Raw genomic sequence first — 20,508 nt, 5'->3', positions numbered from 1 at the left:
ACTGTGAGGTTAACCATTATTTTTAAATTAAAAGCTTTAAAAACATTTTTTGATTTCAGAAATAATACACAAATATATGCAATATAAAGATTTTCATTTATGGCAATAAATGAAACACAAACTGAAAAATCTTTTTTTCCCATATTTATTTTAATTACACTCTCCTTTATATAGATAATAACTGATAAATTTAGATTGTATCCTTCCAGATCTTTTCCTATATATCTATCTTTTATTTCATTAAGCAAATGTATTCAATGTCTTTACGTATTAGACATGTACTTCTATCCTTTGACTCTGCTGTGTTTGAGGGTGAATTTTTTGCTTCTATACATGTTTGTTGAGTGCTTGATCTTTCCAGCACTGTGCTAAGCCCTGAGGATGTAGTGGTGTGAAATAGGCAGTCTCTGCCCCTATGGAGCATCTACTTTAATGGGTAAGGCAGACCTACTGCTAAATGTATCACACACATTTAATTACAATGACAGCAGGTATTATGAAGGAAAAGCTTTTAGTGCTGTGAGCCTATATAAGAGGGGATCCTTCAGGGTATAGGAATATCATAATGATTTAAGTAGTATCTTATGGTGGACACATTTTCTATTGCTGTGCAACAGTAATTATTTTTGATATGATTTGTATATTGTGAGATTTACTCCATATAAGTTTCTGCTAGTAAATTGTATGCCTTTTAAATTTTGATGTATATATCCACATTGTTCTCTAAAAAGATCATGTCAGTTTTCACTGAGAACTTAAATTTTAAATTATTTTTAAACAGGATTCAATGTATAGGGTTCATTTTCTATCCTTTGCCTTCTAGGAAGGAGGAGGAGGAGCGAAGGCGGCGTGAAGAGGAAGAAAGAGAACGTCTGCAAAAGGAGGAAGAGAAACGTAGGAGAGAAGAGGAGGAAAGGCTTCAACGGGAGGAAGAAGAAAGGAGACGGATAGAAGAAGAGAGGCTTCGGTTGGAGCAGCAAAAGTAAGCTTATTATATGGCTTATGTTTTAAAATGAAAAATGGAAAAAATAAAATAAAATAGAATAAAAATAAGAAATGGGTGGGCCGGGCACGGTGGCTCATGCCTGTAATCCCAGCACTTTGGGAGGCGGAGGCAGGTGGATCACCTTAGGTCAGGAGATGGAGACCATTCTGGCTAACACAGTGAAACCCCATCTCTACTAAAAATACAAACAATTAGCCAGGCATGGTGGCATATGCCTGTAATTCCAGCTACTTGGGAGGCTGAGGCAGGAGAATCTCTTGAACTCAGGAGGCTGAGGTTATAGTGAGCTGAGATTGGGCCATTGCACTCCAGCCTGGACAACAAGAACGAAACTCCGTATCAAAAAAAAAAAAAAAAAAAAAAACAGGGCTTCCATACTGTTATAACTTGACTTTTTACCATCGTATCCCTAAGAATACTTCTGTGATTTGCAGGATGGGGAGGTACACTGGTATTAGCTTTTTGCTATTTTTACCAGTGATCTGTTACCATAGAGAGTCTGGTCTTAAGCATCAGTTGGTTGCAAAAGGAGGAATGTATGCCAGGTGCAGTGGCTCATGCCTGTAATCCCAGCACTTTGGGAGGCTGAGGCAGGTGGATCACCTGAGGTCAGAAGTTTGAGACCAGCCTGACCAACATGGAGAAACCGAATCTACTAAACACACAAAATTAGCTGGGCGTGGTGGTGCATGCCTGTAATCTCAGCTACTTGGGAGGCTGAGGCAGGAGAATCACTTGAACCCGGGAGGCGGAGGTTGCAGTGAGCCGAGATCATGTCATTGTACTCCAGCCTGGGCAACAGAGCAAAACTCCATTTCAGAAAAAAAATAGCTGGGTGTGGTGGCTCACACCTATAATCCCAGCACTTTGGGAGGCCAAGGCGGGCAGATCACGAGGTCAGAAATCAAGACCATCCTGGCCAATGTAGTGAAACCCTGTCTCTATTAAAATACAAAAAATTAGCTGGGCATGGTGGCATGTGCTGCCTGTATTCCCAGCTACTTGGGAGGCAGAGGCAGAGGAATCACTTGAACCCAGGAGGCGGCGGTTGCAGTGAACTGAGATCGTGCCACTGTACTCCAGCCTGGCGACAAAGTGAGACTCCGTCTCAAAACAAACAAAAGGAATGTATTAGAAGGATTTGGGGTTCACTTGCAGATTACAGAGATTGGAAGCAGGAGCTGGGGTTGCCTTGTCGCTCTGTTTCTTGTCTCTGCTTCTCTCAGCTTATGTCTCTGCTTCATTCTTGCTCTCTGCAAATTGTCACACTCTGCTTTGGCATATGCAAGGCTATCCCAGGATTTATTTGGTCTATCTTTCCATGCATCTGACAGAGACTGGCTGGAATCTGTGAGACCCAGTTGCAGTTTCCCAGGACAGAGAATCTTTTTGGCCCAGTCTATGTCAGATATCCATTTGTAGTTTTTAGTACACAATTTGGAGGCTGCAACTATTGCTCACTCAGTGAGGGCTGTGAGAGCAGCTCTCTCAGACACTGACGGGTTTTTCAAGAGGGAGCTGTGGGTACAAGGAGGCAGTGATTAACACCCGTAAAACCCTGGAAAGTAAGTCTGAGGTTGTAGGGGTGGCATGGCTCATAGATTAAACCAGAGAACATGAGAGTCCATTGATTTGTTCTTTTTTTTTTTTATTTCTTCTTATTATTTCTGGGTAGTTTCTCAGAAAAACCTTCAGTGCTAGCCTCAGACTAAACCAAGGCCTCATCCAACTTTGGAGAAGACTGTGAAAGCTGCTCTTTTTGTGGGGAGTTTGTCCTAGGTGGATCCAGTGTCATGTGTCATGCTGTATGCAGAAGTTTGTGAGGCTTTGCTTTGTTATCTATTAATAGATGGCTTTGAGGTCTCCGTTAAGTTGGTCACATAAGTAAGTTAAAAAGCATGGTGGTTCATGCCTGTAATCCCAGCACTTTGGGAGGCCGAGGCAGGTGGATCAATTGAGGTCAGGAGTTTGAGACCAGCCTGGCCAACATAGTGAAACGCTGTCTCTATTGAAAATATAAAGATTAGCCAGGTGTGGTGGTGGGTGCCTGTAATCCCAGCTACTTGGGAGGTTTAGGCAGGAGAATCACTTGAACCTGGGAGGTAGAGGTTGCAGTGAGTTGAGATCATGCCACAGCACTCCAGCATGGTTGACAGAGTGAGACTCTGTCTCCAAAAAAAAAAAAGAAGCATGTGGTTTATCTATAAAAGAATAAGAGTATCTCTAAGCATTCCAAGATGTTTTCAGTATTTTCCTCTATTAAGACAGGCTTTAAATTAAATGTTGTGACCCTCAAATTTTCACTGGCTTTATTTATACTTACCGGGGCCACCCGTAACATCTTCCCAGCTATTCTTCTGCCTCTTACTCTTTTTTATGTATTTAGGTAGAGAGGCCATAGCCAACAGTTAAATACCTCATCTGTGTCAGAGATGACAATCCATCATCTTATATCGTCATGGTTAATTAGTGTAGCTCTGGATTTGCATCAGGCTCTAGCATCTACTAGCACTATAGTCTTGGGCAGGTTACTGAACCCTCTGTCATAGGGTTATTGTGAAGACTAAAGGGGTTAGCATGTGTGAGTATTTTCAACACTGCATGGCACATAGTAAGGGCACAATAAGTGTTAGTAATTATGATGGTAATTATGATGATTATCATATGCTTATCCTCCATCCCAAATTTTCCTGGAAAATCCTAAGTAAAAAATTAGAGGCCAGGTTTATTTTCTTAAATCTCTCTTCTGAACCCAGAACACATACTAATTGGTATACATTACTAGCTTAGTTGTTTTAAGAGTTACAAACTATAAAAGTAAGTAATAAGGACATTTTATTTTGTCATGAACAATCTCCTATAGCCAGACTAGTATATATATTTTTAATGTTTTTAGGCAGCAGATAATGGCAGCTTTAAACTCCCAGACTGCCGTGCAGTTCCAGCAGTATGCAGCCCAACAGTATCCAGGGAACTACGAACAGCAGCAAATTCTCATCCGCCAGTTGCAGGAGCAACACTATCAGCAGTATATGCAGCAGTTGTATCAAGTCCAGCTTGCACAGCAACAGGTACGATAGCCAACCCTAGAATTCAGCCTTAGAGAGAGTTTTTAGTTTCATTGGAACCCAAGTTCTTTTTTAACAGTCGCAAATGAATTTTGCATTAGTTAGCCTCTAAGGTGTAAAGTAACTTTTAGGTGATCTTTTAGTCAGACTTGAGAATTGCACGGGCAGTTGTGACAGAAAATAGTCTTTTCGAAGCAACAGATGATGTTATATTGTCATAAGCGTATTTGGGAGTTGTATGGGTTGAGTATCTTTATTATGAGTCTGGCATAGACCCTAAATAGTGGTCCTGGAATATGAGGACCTGAGTAATTAGCCTTAGTTCACAGATGTCCTTCAGGCAGTGCACTGTCAGAGGCTCGGACAGCCTCCAGTGGGAGGACTCCCCTGCCCTAAGACATCGGCTGGTTCTGCAGAGCTAGCTTGGGTCCATTTGACTTTGTGTTAGGTACCAGAGTTATGTAGCACTCATAACAGCACATTGCTATTCCTCCTTCAACTGCCTGTCCCCAAATATTTTGCTTCCACATAGGAGAGTTTGGTTTAGGTGAAAGAACATGGGACTGGGAGTCTGGTAACACTTGGATTCTTTTCGGGCTTTGACATTACCTTGTTTGATCTCAGACAAGTTACTACTGCTCTGATTGTTCTGCCTTTTCAGTCTGTAACAATAGGATATAAAATCAAAGCACCTGTCCTATTAACCTCACAGGACTATCAGAGGAATCAAATGACAAAAGATTTAGCCTGTGAGTGTTTTTTCTACTTGTGGAAGATACCAATTTTACATACATTTTTTATATCTTGTGCAGGCATAAAATACCTCCTTAGGCCAGGCACGGTGGCTCACGCCTGTAATCCCAGCACTTTGGGAGGCCAAGGCGGGTGGATCACCTGAGGTCAGGAGTTCAAGGCCAGCCCAGCCAACATGGTGAAACCCCATCTCTATTAAAAATACAAAAAATTAGCTGGGAGTGGTGGTGGGCACCTGTAATCCTAACTACTTGAGAGACTGAAGCAGGGAGAATCGCTCGAACTCTGGAGGCAGAGGTTGCAGTGAGTCGAGACTGTGCCACTGCTCTCCAGCCTTGGCAACAGAGCGAGACTCTATCTCCAAAAACAAAACAAAAAAAACCTCCTTAAACTTAACCTAGCTTAGTTTAACTTACTTAATTTTCACTTATAAAGCAGTTACCACCTGTCAAAAAATCTGAGTGAAGAAAAGTGTTACATTATAGTTGCTCAGCATTTCTTGTTGCATGAAATAATCTTTGTTGTTTTTGCGAAACTCTTTAAATTCCTTGAAAATGTATATTCTTACCTAAACTACCTTTTCCCCTGAGTCTTTAGCAACAGTTAGAAGTTAAAAAGCACTGCAGGTTCTTTGTAATCCTGAAGAGGAGGAAAAGATACCAAACCAGAGTTTATTAAAGATAATAAGTGGTATTTTTGAGGGATTTATTCTCTCTCCTCTGAAGCCTGTTTCTACTTTAGTTTTACTTCCTTTTTCCTGCTTCTTTGATAGGCACTGAGATCATTTTTAACAACGTATACACTCTGTCCTGTTTATAGGTTGCTATCACTTAATGAGAAGAAAGTCAAGTAGGACAAAACCACAAATCTTTGAAACAAAATTAGAAAGCCATAATGGAGGCTGGGCATAGTGGCTCATGCCTTTAATCGCAGCACCTGGGGATGCCAAGGCCAGAAGGATTGCTTGAGGCCAGGAGTTTGAGACTAGCCTGGGCAACATAGGGAGACCCCCATCTCTTTAAAAAAAAAAAAAAAAAAATTGCCAGGCATGGTGGTGCATGCTTCTAGTCCCAGTTACTTGGGAGATTGAGGCGGGAAGATCACTTATATTCAGGAGTTTGAGGCTGTAGTGAGCTATGATGGCACTACTGCATTCCAGCCTGGGTGACAGAGCGAGACCCTGTCTCTAAAAAAGAAAAAAAAAAAAAGACATAGGCTGGGCACAGTGGTTCATGCCTGTAATCCCAGCACTTTGGGAGGCTGAGGCGGGCGGATCACCTGAAGTCGCAAGTTCGAGACCAGCCTGACCAACGTGGAGAAACCCTGTCTCTACTAAAAATACAAAATTAGCTGGGTGTGATGGCACATGCCTGTTAATCCCAGCTACTCGGGAGGCTGAGGCAGGAGAATTGCTTGAACCTGGGAGCCAAGATTGCGCCATTGCACTCCAGCCTGAGCGACAAGAGCAAAACTCCATCTCAAAAAAAAAAAAATAGCCAAAATTGAGATTAGAGGGATCAAACTTAGTTTATCAAATTGCTTGGTTGCAGCCGGGTACGGTGGCTCACTCCCATAATCCCAGCACTTTGGGAGGCCAAGGCAGGTAGATCATGAGGTCAGGAGTTCGAGACCAGCCTGACGAACATGGTGAAACCCCGTCTCTACTAAAAATACAAAAATTAACCCAGCATGGTGACACATGCCTGTAATCCCAGCTACTCAGGAGGCTGAGGCAGGAGAATTGCTTAATCCCAGGAGGCAGAGGTTGAAGTGGAGGTCACAGTGAGCCGAGATTGTGCTACTGCACTCCAGCCTGGGCGACAGAGCAAGACTCCATCTCAAAAATAAAAATAAAAAAATTGATTGGTTGCTTCTGGAAAGAGAAATGGAAAGGGACTGGAGAAAGAACAAAGGGAACTTTACCCCTATAAAATATAAATTTTTATATAAATTCTGAGCACAGTGAACACATTTGTTAATTGTGGGATATGGGTACATTTGTGGGTGTTCATTACATTGTTTTTATACCTTTCTATGCTTTTTTAAAACTTCTAAAAATAGTAAAAGTGTATATAAATATATTATTACAATCTATTACATGTAGTACAATAGATTCATGGTCAGGGGATCCCAGAGAAGGGAGTTGTTCTGCTAGAACCTTTCAAGAAAGAATTAGCCTAGATGAGGGACCATTTGAGCTGGGCCTTTTGATAATCAGAAATGCTCTTTTGCTTTCCTGTCATGCAGTGAATGTTCTGAGTGTGCTGACTTGTTTTGATTGTAGGTACTTTTTATAGAAGCTAGTATTCCTTCTAGAAAACGATGTGAAAATTACTGAAAATACAGGCCTTGGAAGAAGATATCTTAAAATCTTAAGTTTGTTATTAATCTGTATTAGCAGCAGAGAGAGGCATTGCTATTCATTTAAGTAACTGGCTTGTAAATGATAAATTAAATGAAATGTATGTAGAGATATCCCAAAATGTATCATTATCCCTACACCATGGAATTATAAAAGCTTTTTCCGGCCGGGCGCGGTGGCTCACGCCTGTAATCCCAGCACTTTGGGAGACCGAGGCGGGTGGATCACGAGGTCAAGAGATCGAGACCATCCAGGTCAACAAGGTGAAACCCCGTCTCTACTAAAAAAAATACAAAAATTAGCTGGGCATGGTGGCGCGTGCCTGTAATCCCAGCTACTCAGGAGGCTGAGGCAGGAGAATTGCCTGAACCCAGGAGGCGGAGGTTGCGGTGAGCCGAGATCGCGCCATTGCACTCCACCCTGGGTAACAAGAGCGAAACTCCGTCTCAAAAAAGAAAAAAAAAAAAAGGCTTTTTCCAAGTGTGCGTGTGTGTGTACTTTTTTTCCTGCAGTGAACATATGCTTACTTGCTTCACGTGACAGTGTTTTAGTTTAAAACATTGCTTACATGCCCAAATGCTCATCAACAGTTGAATGGGTAAATAGATTTTATCTTTTCATGATGAAATAACTTAATAGTAATGCAAACAACAAAACGGAATTACTTGTGACCCTATAGATGAACCTTATAAAAGTAATGCTCAGCGAAAGAAGCCAGACATAAAAAAGAACATACATTATACAACCTATTTCTATAAAGTTTTAAAATAGACAAAGCAAATATATGGTGTTGTAAGTCAGAATAGTTGTTACCCTTCAGGGCAGATACTGTCTTGATCTTAGTATCCAGATACTGTCTTGATGTGAGTATTAGTTACATGGATACGTTTGATTTGTGAAAATTGATCAAGCTGTGTAATTTATCAATTTACACTTTTCTGCATGTATGTTGTAATTCAATTTATAGTTCCCCACCAAAGTTACCTAAGTAATACTCAGGTACTTGAAGTAGTATCTGTCCATATTGATTTAGAAGAGGAATGTCCCAAAATAGTTGTCTTTTGGACTTAAGATGTTTTTACTCCCATTTTGACTCAGGACATTTTGATTTTATATTTATGAATATACATTTCAATTGTAACTATGTAAACAGTGATAAATTTTTATTGAGAAAATATTTTTACCTCAGATTGCATACTATAAGCCTATTTAATTCTTGGGTAAGTATTTTACAACACTAACAGTTTTCAGTTTAATTGTGATCATAATTTTTCTCTGAAGTTTTAATTTATTGATTTTTTTGAGGTCAATTATGTTAAAATAATTGTCCATATTTGATTTTTTTTTTATTACTTTGGGAGCCTATACCAGATTTTACCAATTATAGCTTCTGCCTTTGTGAATTTTCTTCTGTGACTATTTCTACCAAGTTTAATTTTTCCAATTCAAATTTTGTGTATTTAAATTTTATCAAGAAGATTGTTTTTCTTCCATCAATTTTAAGAGCACAAGTTACTGTGTTCAGTTTTTGCCTTTAATAGTTTTATTTTGGGTTATTTCTACTTTAATTTTTTTTTTTTTTTTTTTTTTTTTTTTGAGACAGAGTCTTGCTCTGTCACCCAGGCTGGAGTGCAATGGCATGATCTCGGTTCACTGCACCCTCTGCCTCCCGGGTTCAAGCAGTTCTGCCTCAGCCTCCCAAGTAGCTGGGATCACAGATGTAAGCCACCATGCCTGGCTAATTTTGTATTTTAAGTAGAGATGGGGTTTCACCATGTTGGTCACAATGGTCTTGAACTTCTGACCGCAAGTGATCCACCTGCCTCAGCCTCCCAAAGTGCTGGGATTACAGATGTGAGCCACTTCACCCGGCCTTACTTACTTTAATTTTTCCTAATTCGTTTTTTTAGTGATTCTCAGATTAGAAAAATGTGATCCTTAGTTGCAGGTTTTTGTCTACATTAATTTTTTATTATTGATTTTTTTATTATGTTTAGCTATCAGTTTGATATTGTACTACTAATATTCATTATAGACAGGATAAAAACTGATAAAAGTAATTGCTTGAGCATAGCACTTTGGTAGGGCAAAAGCATGGTATCAGATATACTCCAGGGCAGATGTCCTATTTGCTAGCCTTCCTGGTCAGTATGTCTTCACTTTCTCTTGATTTGTAGGCAGCATTACAGAAACAACAGGAAGTAGTAGTAGCTGGGTCTTCCTTACCTACATCATCAAAAGTGAATGTAGCTATACCAAGTGATATGATGTCGGTTAATGGACAGGCCAAATCACACACTGACAGCTCTGAAAAAGAAGTGGAACCAGAAGCTGCAGAAGAAGCCTTAGAGAATGGACCAAAAGGTATGGTTTTGCTTATGTGTTTGTCCGGATGTCATAATTCCGAATCTGTGAAAAGTAAAGTCACAAAGTCAGGTTATAATTAGCTTTTGAGAACGATTACGTATTTGTGAGAGTTGAACATTTTTTTACTCTGAATCTGATGCTCTGGTGACTCATAGATCAGTGTAGAAGAGCAAATCACATGTCTTTGGACACTTTCAAGACAAAAGTTATGTTTTGCCTTATTTTATATATACATATAAATTATCTATTGCTGCATAACAAATTACAGACCGGCACAGTGGTTCATACCTGTAATCCCAGCACTCTGGGAGGCTGAGGCAGATCACTTGAGCCCAAGAGTTTGAGGCTGCAATGAATGATGACTGCGCCACTCCTGCCTGGGTGACAAAGCAAGACTATCTGTCTCAAAAACAGACAAACAAATTACGCCTAAATTTAGTAGCTTGAAAAAACAATGAACATTTATTACTATCTTGCACAGCTTCTGTGGGTTGGGATTTCAGGAGCAGTTTAGCTGAATGGCTCTGACTTAGGCTCCCTCATAAGACTGCAGTCCAGATGTTGGTGCTGGGACTAGAAGATCTGCTTCCAAAATGGCTCCCTCACATGGCTGGCTTTTGGCAGGAAGCTCAGTTCCTGGCCCCATGAAGCCTCTCATTGGACTGCTTGAGGGTCCACATAGGGGAAGTGACTGGCTTCCCCTATGGCACATGATCTTAAAGAGAATAGTGCAGAAGTGTCAGTGTCTTTTATGCCTTGACTTTGGAACTTCCCACCATATTCTGTTGGTCACACATACCAATCCTAATACATTGTGGGTGGTGACCTCAGAAATGCATGAAGACCCGGAGGTGAGGATCCCTGGGGACCATCTTGGAGGCTGGCTACCATGTGTTACAATATATATTTTGAGACTAAGGTACCATGTTGCCTAGAAAATAACTTTGCATTTTTCAAAGCTCTGCTAGCTTTCCATGGGCAGCTCGTTTGTTCATTCAGCAATTAGTTGAAGGTTTCCTGAGTGCTAGTAGTGGTGAGGCAAAATAACACACAGAAAATGTAGATTGTAACTGTGATAAGTACTGTGATGGAGAGAGAGGTACATTATCTTTGAGAGAATGTGAAACAGGGAAGTATGACCTAGTCAGTGAGGCCACCAGAGGCTTTCCAGAGGAAGGGACAATTAACCTGAGATATATGAAGCAAGAGGAGTCAACTAAATGAGGAGACAGAGGAGGGCATTTCAGTGACAGTGGTCAGGGATGGCAGTATGGTTCATAAGAAATTTGGTTTCAGAGATCTTCCTTGTCCTTTTAGAACCAGTAACACACAGTTGCTTCAGAAAAGGCTTTGAAATCCCTTGGTTTACTGCCCCACTCCCTGTTGTTTTTTTTTTATCAAGGGATTATACCAGCATTTTCAAATGAGAGAAAATATTTCAAAGGCTCTGTGACTAACTTTGAGAAACTTATTTTGTAGTCAAGTGCACATAGATGCTGCTCAGTAACAAGACTTTACCCCTTTTTCTCAATCCCTGGTGGTTCTAATCCTGTCTGAGTTCTTCTGTTTCTTTGAGCTCCTTTAGAATAGCCTCTAGAACTTTGGAATGGTTGGAGGTCAAGACTTTTTCAACAGACAGGCTGAAGTCAAAGTCCAGTTTTTTTGTTCACATCCAAAAGAGTAATTTATTCCTAAAGCCAGATCTCTTTTCCTTGCTAGAATATTTCCCTAACTTTTTTTTTTTTTTTTTTTTTGAGACGGAGTTTTGCTTTTGTTACCCAGGAGTGCAATGACGCGATCTTGGCTCACCGCAACCTCCGCCTCCTGGGTTCAAGCAATTCTGCCTCAGCCTCCCAAAGTAGCTGGGAGTACAGGCGTGTGCCACCATGCCCAGCTAATTTTTTTGTATTTTTAGTAGAGACGGGGTTTCACCATGTTGACCAGTATGGTCTCGATCTCTTGACCTTGTGATCCACCCGCCTCAGCCTCCCAAAGTGCTGGGATTATAGGCGTGAGCCACCGCGCCCTGCCTATTTCCCTAACTTCAGTTGGGGCATTTCCAAGGTCATTCTTGAATCCCCTTATAGGGAGTGTTGAAAAAAATTGTTTCTATGATTGTGGGCTGCAGTTGTTACTTGAAGAAGTATGATGACCTCTGAGTGCGTGCAACATTGTTAAATGTGGTAATCTGGAGAGACTGGCATGGGGAGGCTTTTTTATTTCTCCAAGTCCTTGATCTAAGCTAGACCATATTGTACTTAGTGTCTGAGTATGACTGATCAGGTAGTCCTATACAAATGTGGCTACCTGCAGGGTGAAGATTCTTTCTCTTTAGCTTTTTAATTCCTGTTGCCTTTAGAATCTCTTCCAGTGATAGCAGCTCCATCCATGTGGACCCGACCTCAGATCAAAGACTTTAAAGAGAAGATTCAGCAGGATGCAGATTCCGTGATTACAGTGGGCCGAGGAGAAGTGGTCACTGTTCGAGTACCCACCCATGAAGAAGGATCATATCTCTTTTGGGAATTTGCTACAGACAATTATGACATTGGGTTTGGGGTATATTTTGAATGGACAGACTCTCCAAACACTGCTGTCAGCGTGCACGTCAGTGAATCCAGCGATGACGACGAGGAGGAAGAAGGTAGAACCCTTGGTCCATATTCAGTAGCTGCTGGGTTATGTGTTGGCAGAAATGGTACATGGTTCAGGTGTCAGCTAGCCTTTTGCTTCCTGATTAACATTTCATGGTTAGGGAACACTCTTCATTAGTGGGACCTTGGGCTGAAAAGGTTGTGAGGCCAGGCTCCTGTAAGGGATTGGGGCCTGAACGAATTTTTTTGAATGCCAGGAAAATCTATTTGGCAGTTTGCTATTTTACTCCTTTCTGAATGCTATTTTACTTGTAACCCTGTGTGTTGAAAGACCAACTATGCAAGATCACTTTGAAAAAATTTAAAGGAGCAAGAAAGAATTCTTTTTTGTTTTGTTTTGTTTTTGTTTATTTGTTTTCGTATTTGCTTTTTTCTGCAAGAAAGAATTCTTGTCAACCTTGGCATTTATTTAAATTTATATTTCTGATAATAGCTTTTTAGGTCATTATTCTTAAGATTTTTTATGTAAATACAGAAACTCACCAGAACATTCCATCTAAAAATTTGTAAATTATTCTTCCATTTAGAAATCCCAATTTTGCTAGTGGATTTTTTTTATTTCCTCTGAATATGTAGACAAAAGTGAGTGTTTTAAAGGACAGTCTAAAATACCTTGGTCTAAGAAATAGGTATAAATGTGTTGCTTTTTGAGAAGATTATCTCTCTATTTTTGTTTCACAGAAAAGTTAGAATGTAGGGCTTGCTTATAAACACTTAATAAGCACTTAATTCATTGACTTGATTGAGAGTGATGTGGAATGCGTGCCCTGTGAGAATGGAATAGCACCATGTTTCAGTTCTTCTGGTCTAACTGATCTTTCAGGTGGCTTATAAACAGACTGCTTATTCTTGAAGAGGCTTGGCAATGTTGCTTTACCGATTATAGTGGGATAAAGTTAAAGAGATATTGTTGGAAGTACATGGAATAAGCCTGAAAGGTCTGTCAACTTCTGAAGTACAGAGTTGTCCAGTCATATTACTGCACTATGCAACACCCTGAGGCCTCTGGGGCTATCTACAGAAAGCCCCACACACGGCAGGTGTGCCATAACGTCTCTTGAAATTAAGTTTAATATTCAATTTAGCAGTTAGTATTTAATTTAATGCTAGTCAAAAGGTAGTCCAAAGATGACTCTGTGCCATTATCTACATGAACTATCAGAGTATCCAAGAAATTTCAGTACATCTTGCAGATTGACTCTCACCCCAGAAGCAGATTTAAAATCCTTCATTATACTACAGGTCCAGATTCTAGCTGGTAAATAGGGAAGCACAAACTGCTTTGTCTTACATGGCATTTTGTTTTCATCAATCTTTATTCCTGAGTACCACCAGCAAGGTAAAGCATTGCCCATAAATACTACTGACTGAAACAGGAAGAAAAAAATGTTCAGATTGAAAAAGCATGGCTGGGCATGGTAGCTTACGTCTATAATCCCAGCTTTTGGGGAGGCCAAAAAAGGAAGATCTCTTGAGGCCAGAAGTTTAAGACCACCCTGGGCAACCCATTTTGTAGAGTGACAACTAATCTCTACTACAAAATTTTTTTTAGTTAGTTGGGTGTAGTCCCAGGTACTTGGGAGGCTGAGGCAAGAGGATTGCTTGAGCCCAGTAGTTTGAGGCTGAAGTGAGCTATATGATCACGCCACTGCATTCCAGCCTGAGCGACAGAGGTAGGCCCTGCCTCTAAAAAAGAAAAAAAAACCATAAACAAGAAGTGGTAAGAGAGCAGGACTGTAGCAGATTGGCCAGGAGCCACTACTGTTGTCTCATGTGATCCTCAACAACGTCAAGACCTGTTCTGTCCTTTCTGTTGCATCACAGAGACTCGTTAGAGTCAGACTCTGCAGATGTCTGGGAAGGAAAGTTTTTTGTATGTGTACAAATTATTGTACTTGAAAAGAGCTTTGTGAGGCCAGGCATGGTGGCCCCTGCCTGTAATCTCAGCACTTCGGGAGGCCAGAGCAGTTGGATTGTTTGAGCTGAGGAGTTCAAGACCAGCCTGGGCAACGTGGTAAAACCCTGTCTCTACCAAAAATACAAAAAATTAGCTGGGTGTGGTGGTGCATACCTGTAGTTCCAGCTACTTGGGAGGCTGAGGTGGGAGGATTGCTTGAGCCTAGGAGGTAGAGGTTGCAGTGAGCTGAGATCACGTCACTTCACTCCAGCCTGGGCCACAGAGCCAGACCCCCTCTGTCACACACACAAAAAAAATATGGCTGGGTGCAGTGGCTCATGCCTGTAATCCCAGCACTTTGGGAGACAGAGGTCAGGCGTTCAATACCAGCCTGGCCAACATGGTAGAACCTCGTCTATAATAAAAGTACAAAAATTAGCCGGCCATGGTGGCGTGCGTCTGTAATCCCAGGTACCCGGGAGGCTGAGGCAGAAGAATTGCTTGAACCTGGGAGGTGGAAGTTGCAGTGAGCTGAGATTGCGCCATTGCACTCCAGCCTGGGTGACAGAGCCAGACCTCCACCCCACTCCTCCCCCGAAGAAAAGAAAGCTTTGTGAATAAGAATTCTCTGTTCAGAAATTGGTTGAGGTAATGTATTTCTCCTGGCTTGCCTACTAGAGAACCTCTATAAGGCGGTTACTGCCTGGTCTGAACCCTCAGCCAATGATAGTTTTAAGGTTATTGGTGTTAGGAAGAGCACTGGTGAAAATGGCAGGGGTCCATTTCTAGAGGTGAGAACCTTAATATCCCTTATCTTAGTTCTAATATGTCCCTCAAATGAAAGATGGCGTTGCCTATACTTTTACCATTTCTAATCATAAAATGATTTGCAGCTGAAAGTTTTAGCCTCGTAGCAGTGAGGCTTTATCACTCGCAAGAATTGTTCATTGAGTGAGTGTAACTTTATCCCATTTAAAGATTTAGCTCACAAATTGTATTTGTCCATATGCCTTAGAAGCTACTGTCCTACCATGTTTTGTCCATATGGACATTTTTCGAGGAGTCCTTGGGGCTTAATTTCAGATGGTAGAAGAGTCTGGGTTTTTTGTTTGTTGGTTTTTTCTTCCTTAGATCTTGAAAGGTAGACAGAGGAGTTTGCTTTCCCTGAAGAAGCATGGATGATAACTCATTTGCCTGCTTTAATTCTCCACTTCCTTTGTTGTTTACAGGTCCTAAATCTTTGCTTAAATTGATAAAAGATGCCTTTTCATCTATCCCAGTAATCTTTAGTTTTATAGATTTTGAACAAAATTTGAGTCTTGAATCAATGGACCAGTATGTTTCTTGGATGTAAACAATAGTGTACATTTTGAATGGTTCTCTATTTCTCATTTGCACGTGAAAGAGGCTTAACTGTAGGTATTTCTGTGGTGAAGTAAATCTGATTCTACCTACCTTTATAAGAGTGCCGTCTGCTTTTTAAAAATAAACTTTTAATTTTAGAATAGTTTTAGATTTACAGAAAAGTTAAAAAGATAGTACAAAGCGTGCCCATATACCCTGCACCAAGTAGTTCCCTCTGTCCTTAGCATCTTACATTTTACCGTGGTACACTCATCACAGCTAATGAAACAATATTGATACATTGGATTAAGTAAAGTCCATGTTTATTCAGATGTTTTTAGTTTTTACTTAATGTTCCAAGATCCATTTCAGGATGCCACATTGTAGTCAGTCATCATATCTCCTTAATCTCCTCTAGACTGTGAGAATTTCTTAGACTTCCCTTGTTTTAAATTCCTGATAGTGGCCATTGACAAGCATCACTCAGTTAATTTGTGTTGCCAGAATTCACTCTGCCATGTTATAAACCTGAAAATCCATGCCTATAGTCCCAGCCTCTTGAAAAAACAAAAACAAAAAACAATAAACCTGAAAGTCTTGTCTTCTATGCTGAATACTCCCTTGACCTCTTTTCTTTGAGGTGGTTTATATTAAATAAGTTAAACTGAGACTTCAAAGCTGGTTCATAATTTTCAAAATTCCTATAGGTTTCTAGAGGTGTTTTTTTTTTTCTAACCTCAAAGCTAATAGTTAAGAAAACTATTAACCAGGGCAAACCTATAATCAGATCTAACTTTTTGCCACTTAGATCATCTCTGGGTTAAACTGGCCTAGTGAAAATAATTGAATTTTCAGAGTATCTCCGAATGCCTATCTCTCTACTATGATTTTTAAAATTTTACTCCTTATATTTAAGATATATAGAAAGCAGTAGTCCTCACAAATCATCTTACATCTTTCTAAAATGGGGAGGACTCATATTGGTCAGGAGAAGGATGATGAGAGCAACATTTTGTTACTTAGATTAGTGACACTTCTGGGGATGAATTAGGAATTGAATGGCTATGGAAAAGGGAAAATGGGACCTAGAAATAGGAATGGTGGTAAGCACAGAAAGAGATAGGATGCTGAACACTGCTACCACTAGAAGATGTCCATCCCTGGGCTCCCAGGGCCCAGTACAAGGTTTGGTATATAGCACGTGATCAGGTATTTGAATGAGAGAGTGAATGGAATAAATGAACAAATAAATGCTTACATGCATATAACTTGTTGAATGGTTCAACAGAATTCCCAACAAGAGCAGTTTCTCAAAGAAAGGATAGATTTTAATTGCTTGATGCAAGTTTGGTTTTCCTGAATCTGTTTTTCCTGAATCTATTCATTGATTTGTCTGTATTCTACAGAAAACATCAGTTGTGAAGAGAAAGCCAAAAAGAATGCCAACAAGCCTCTACTGGATGAGATCGTGCCTGTGTACCGACGGGACTGTCATGAGGAAGTGTATGCTGGCAGCCACCAGTATCCAGGGAGAGGAGTCTATCTCCTCAAGTTTGACAATTCCTACTCTTTGTGGAGGTCAAAATCGGTCTACTACAGAGTCTATTATACTAGATAAAAATGTTTCTGGAGTCTAGGGTTGGGCAGAGGATGGCATTTAATTTGGAAATTTCCTTTGACTTTTGTGGAGCATTAGAGTCAGGGTTTACCTTATTGATTTTGGTCTGATGGTTTGTGAACTCTTGCTGGGAATCAAAATTTCCTTGAGACTCTAGCATTCATACTTTGGGGCTAAAACAGATTCCTCAGACTCATCCAGCCTTTGGGTGCTGACTAGCAGAGTCACTAGTGGATGCTGAAGTTACATGAGCTACATGTTAAATATTTAAAGTCTCCAAAATAAAACACCCCAACGTTGACCTTACCCGGCTGATGGTTAGTCCCTTGCTGCCTGCTCCATATGTCTTATGAGAGCCCGTAGTTACAGTGTCCTCTAATTTGAAATCCTTAAGTTAATAAGTCTATATCAGGTACAACTGGCTTTGATTAAAGGTCATGTTTAAAACTTAAAAACTCAAGACCTCACACATTATAATAGAAAAAGAAATGGCCTCAGTTTGATCTTGTTCAGAATGACCCAGATTGGTTTTGCTTTGGGTATAGCTGTTTTGTTCAGAGTTACATTACAGAGAATTATTTTCTGAGATAATCTTAAACTAGAATGTTCAAAACTAATTGATAATTGAAGTATTAGGATACATAGAACACCTCAGAGATTTTTCTTCAAGAGCTTCCACAAACTTTGAATCCTTGTATCTTTATTTGTTATTCATACTACTAGTAGCAAAATACAGGTTTTTCATTTTGTTTTGATTTGGCTTCATAGAGCCAAATCAAAATTGAAACTTTTCTGCACAAAGAATACAATTAGGGATTTTGTAAATTCAAATTGGCACCTACTGAATTAAAATACATAAGATCATTTAAATATAATTCAGCATATGGGAAGTAACATTGCAGTAATATGGAAATCACTGCCAGAGACAGTCTGTTTTCTTTTAATTTGTTACTACTTAGTCACAAACCCTACTTATTCCAGTTTGGAATTACTTATTAAGGAGAATTGGAAATACGTATGCCCATGCTTAAATTTTATAGCTTTAATTTGTATTATTTCTTTATTGGCAGGAAGAGGTACACCTTTGTTTTCCTTACTGAAAACAAACATGGATTAATTGCCTCAAATTTGTATAAGTGATTGGCTAGTCTAGAGATTCTTGTTTTCAGAAGGGAGAGTGGTATAGATAGAAAATGACAAAGATGGCAATATATACTTAATGTTGTTATTATACGTTGTTACTGAAATACTTAGATTTTTAAAATTTTAAATCATAAATCACTTCTTTTTGTTTTGTTTTTGTTATATTTCTTTTGTTCATAAATCACTTCTTATAGGAGGATTTCCACTGACTAGCTGCAGTATATTCAGTTCACTACATATGGGCTATTTGAGTTTTTTGTGTGCTTTATTTCTTTATGTCTTTTAATACCTGGTTTTGTACATATCTAACTCTGTTCTCTTTTGGTTGTTCAGAAACTGGATTATTTTTTCTTAAGCAATGCTTAATTTGTGTTTTTAAATTTTGGTTCAGAGGTAGTCGCAGCTCATAGGTGTCCATGCTGTTACATCTAGAACATTTGTCAGGCTATCTGTCAGCTCTCATGTACATATGGTATAGAAACCATGGAGTTAGGCACTTCCTGGATTTTTTTTTTTAATGAGAAAAATACTGTATTTAAAATGTAAAATAAACTTTTAAAAAGCAGGCACTAATATATATTTCTTCCAGCCTTTGATTACAAATTTGTTCATGCACATGTTAAGATGAATTATCTCCTAAAAATATCATTGTTCTTGGGAGCAGTATATGTTACTTTACATAGCAGCGGTTCCTGTCATGTGTTGACGTCAGAATATTTTTGGTTTTAAACTTTTTTTATTGCCTTTGGCTGTTGATTAGTACAGTACAAATGCGATTTCAAAAAGATCTTGAAAATAATATATTTAATCAATTAAAATGTTTATCTGTAACTTGTTGATGTTTTATTAATACAGTTATTCTCTGAAGCATTAGTACAGTATTTCAACATCCAGGTAGGAGAAAAAGAAATATTTTAAATATCTTTGTTTTAAAAGGCTCTAGTTGCAACAGACTCCTTCTGGCCAATTACTTAGTTTTATTGTTAACTACCTTACTGACTTCATATAGATTTAAATTTTTTCAGACTTTTAAATGCAAAGGATAGCACTGATTTTTCTTACTGAAAATGACTGGGTTATAAAGTTGTTTCCCTACACTGCTGTGTGCGTAGTGTGTTCCATGAAATATGTGGAGCCAGCAGACTTTAATGGATCGCGGGAGACAGAGCCCTCACTCAGGGTGGATGACTGCAGAGCATCTGTGGGCAAGTGCCTAGTCAATGTGATGTGGAGTCCCAGAACCAGGTTGCTACATCCAGATGACCCCACTGATAGGCAGGGTAACTGGCATGTTTAGTTTTTTTTCTTTTGGAATCTGGGAAGACAGATGAGGTATTTTTGCTGTGTGGGATACCATAAAGCCAGACTGAAGAAGCATTAAGGAGAGCAGTTGATGTAAGCACCTCTTGGAAACCATGCTGCTAAGTCTTGACCATCTGTCGTTTGGTGCAAGAGAATCAACCTGTTCAAAATAGTAAGTAATTGCTAATAATTCATTAGGGCTTAAAGTTCAACAGTCAGTGGCCAGGCGTGGTAGTGCACACCTGTAGTCTCAGCTACTCAGGAGGCTGAGGCATGAGAATCACTTGAACCTGGGAGGCATAGGTTGCAGTGAGCCGAGATCATGCCACCACACTTCAGCCTGGGTGACAGAGCAAGACTCTGTCTCTGGGTGGGGAAAAAGTTCAATCTACGACCAAAGCCATCTTTGCTTCTCTCCCCGGCTTTTTCTCAGTTCAACACTTCCCATCTGCAACCTAAAAACATGTGCCTGTGTGTGTACTTGGGGTAGAACAGATCTTCATTTTCATTCAGTAACTCTTCAAAATACATGTGAATTAGTATTGGACTTTTGTCTCACATATATCTGCCTACATTTTAAAATTTTCTTAAAAATTTTTTTCTTGCCGGGCGCGGTGGCTCATACCTGTAATCCCAGCACTTCAGGAGGCCGAGGCGGGTGGATCACTAGGTCAAGAGATCGAGACCATCCTGGTCAACATGGTGAAACCCCGTCTCTACTAAAAATACAAAAAATTAGCTGGGCATGGTGGCACATGCCTGTAATCCCGGTTACTCAGGAGGCTGAGGCAGGAGAATTGCTTGAACCCAGGAGGCGGAGGTTGCAGCGAGCCGATATCGCGCCATTGCACTCCAGCCTGGGTAATAAGAGCGAAACTCCATCTCAAAAAAAAAAAAAAAATTTTTTTTTCTTTTTCTCCTTTTTTTTTTTTTTTTTTTGAGACAGGGTCTCTGTCACCTAGGCTGCACAATTTCAGGTCACTGCAGCCTCGAC

General features: G+C 39.9%; 1 protein-coding gene and 1 pseudogene across 1 annotated transcript in view; both read left to right on the top strand.

The window, feature by feature from the left end:
* ACBD3 (acyl-CoA binding domain containing 3) overlaps nucleotides 1-18,785 on the top strand; it is a 44,060-nt gene extending 25,275 nt beyond the window's left edge. Inside the window, exons 4-8 of the mRNA XM_064383569.1 lie at nucleotides 824-982; nucleotides 3,903-4,077; nucleotides 9,367-9,553; nucleotides 11,916-12,200; nucleotides 16,858-18,785. Coding sequence (XP_064239639.1) covers nucleotides 824-982; nucleotides 3,903-4,077; nucleotides 9,367-9,553; nucleotides 11,916-12,200; nucleotides 16,858-17,069 — 1,018 coding nt within the window. The 3' untranslated portion in view covers nucleotides 17,070-18,785. The remainder of the gene's footprint in view (nucleotides 1-823; nucleotides 983-3,902; nucleotides 4,078-9,366; nucleotides 9,554-11,915; nucleotides 12,201-16,857) is intronic.
* On the top strand, nucleotides 17,102-19,043 carry LOC105721963 (uncharacterized; annotated as a pseudogene).
* The last annotated feature ends 1,465 nt before the right edge of the window (nucleotides 19,044-20,508 follow it).

Source organism: Aotus nancymaae, unplaced genomic scaffold, assembly GCF_030222135.1.
Source record: "Aotus nancymaae isolate 86718 unplaced genomic scaffold, 86718_ANA_hifiasm-v0.15.2.pri h1tg000032l_0, whole genome shotgun sequence".
NCBI classification, from domain to species: domain Eukaryota; kingdom Metazoa; phylum Chordata; class Mammalia; order Primates; family Aotidae; genus Aotus; species Aotus nancymaae.
The sequence above is the reverse complement of the archived record's forward strand: the minus strand, read 5'-3'. Positions and strand labels throughout refer to the sequence as shown.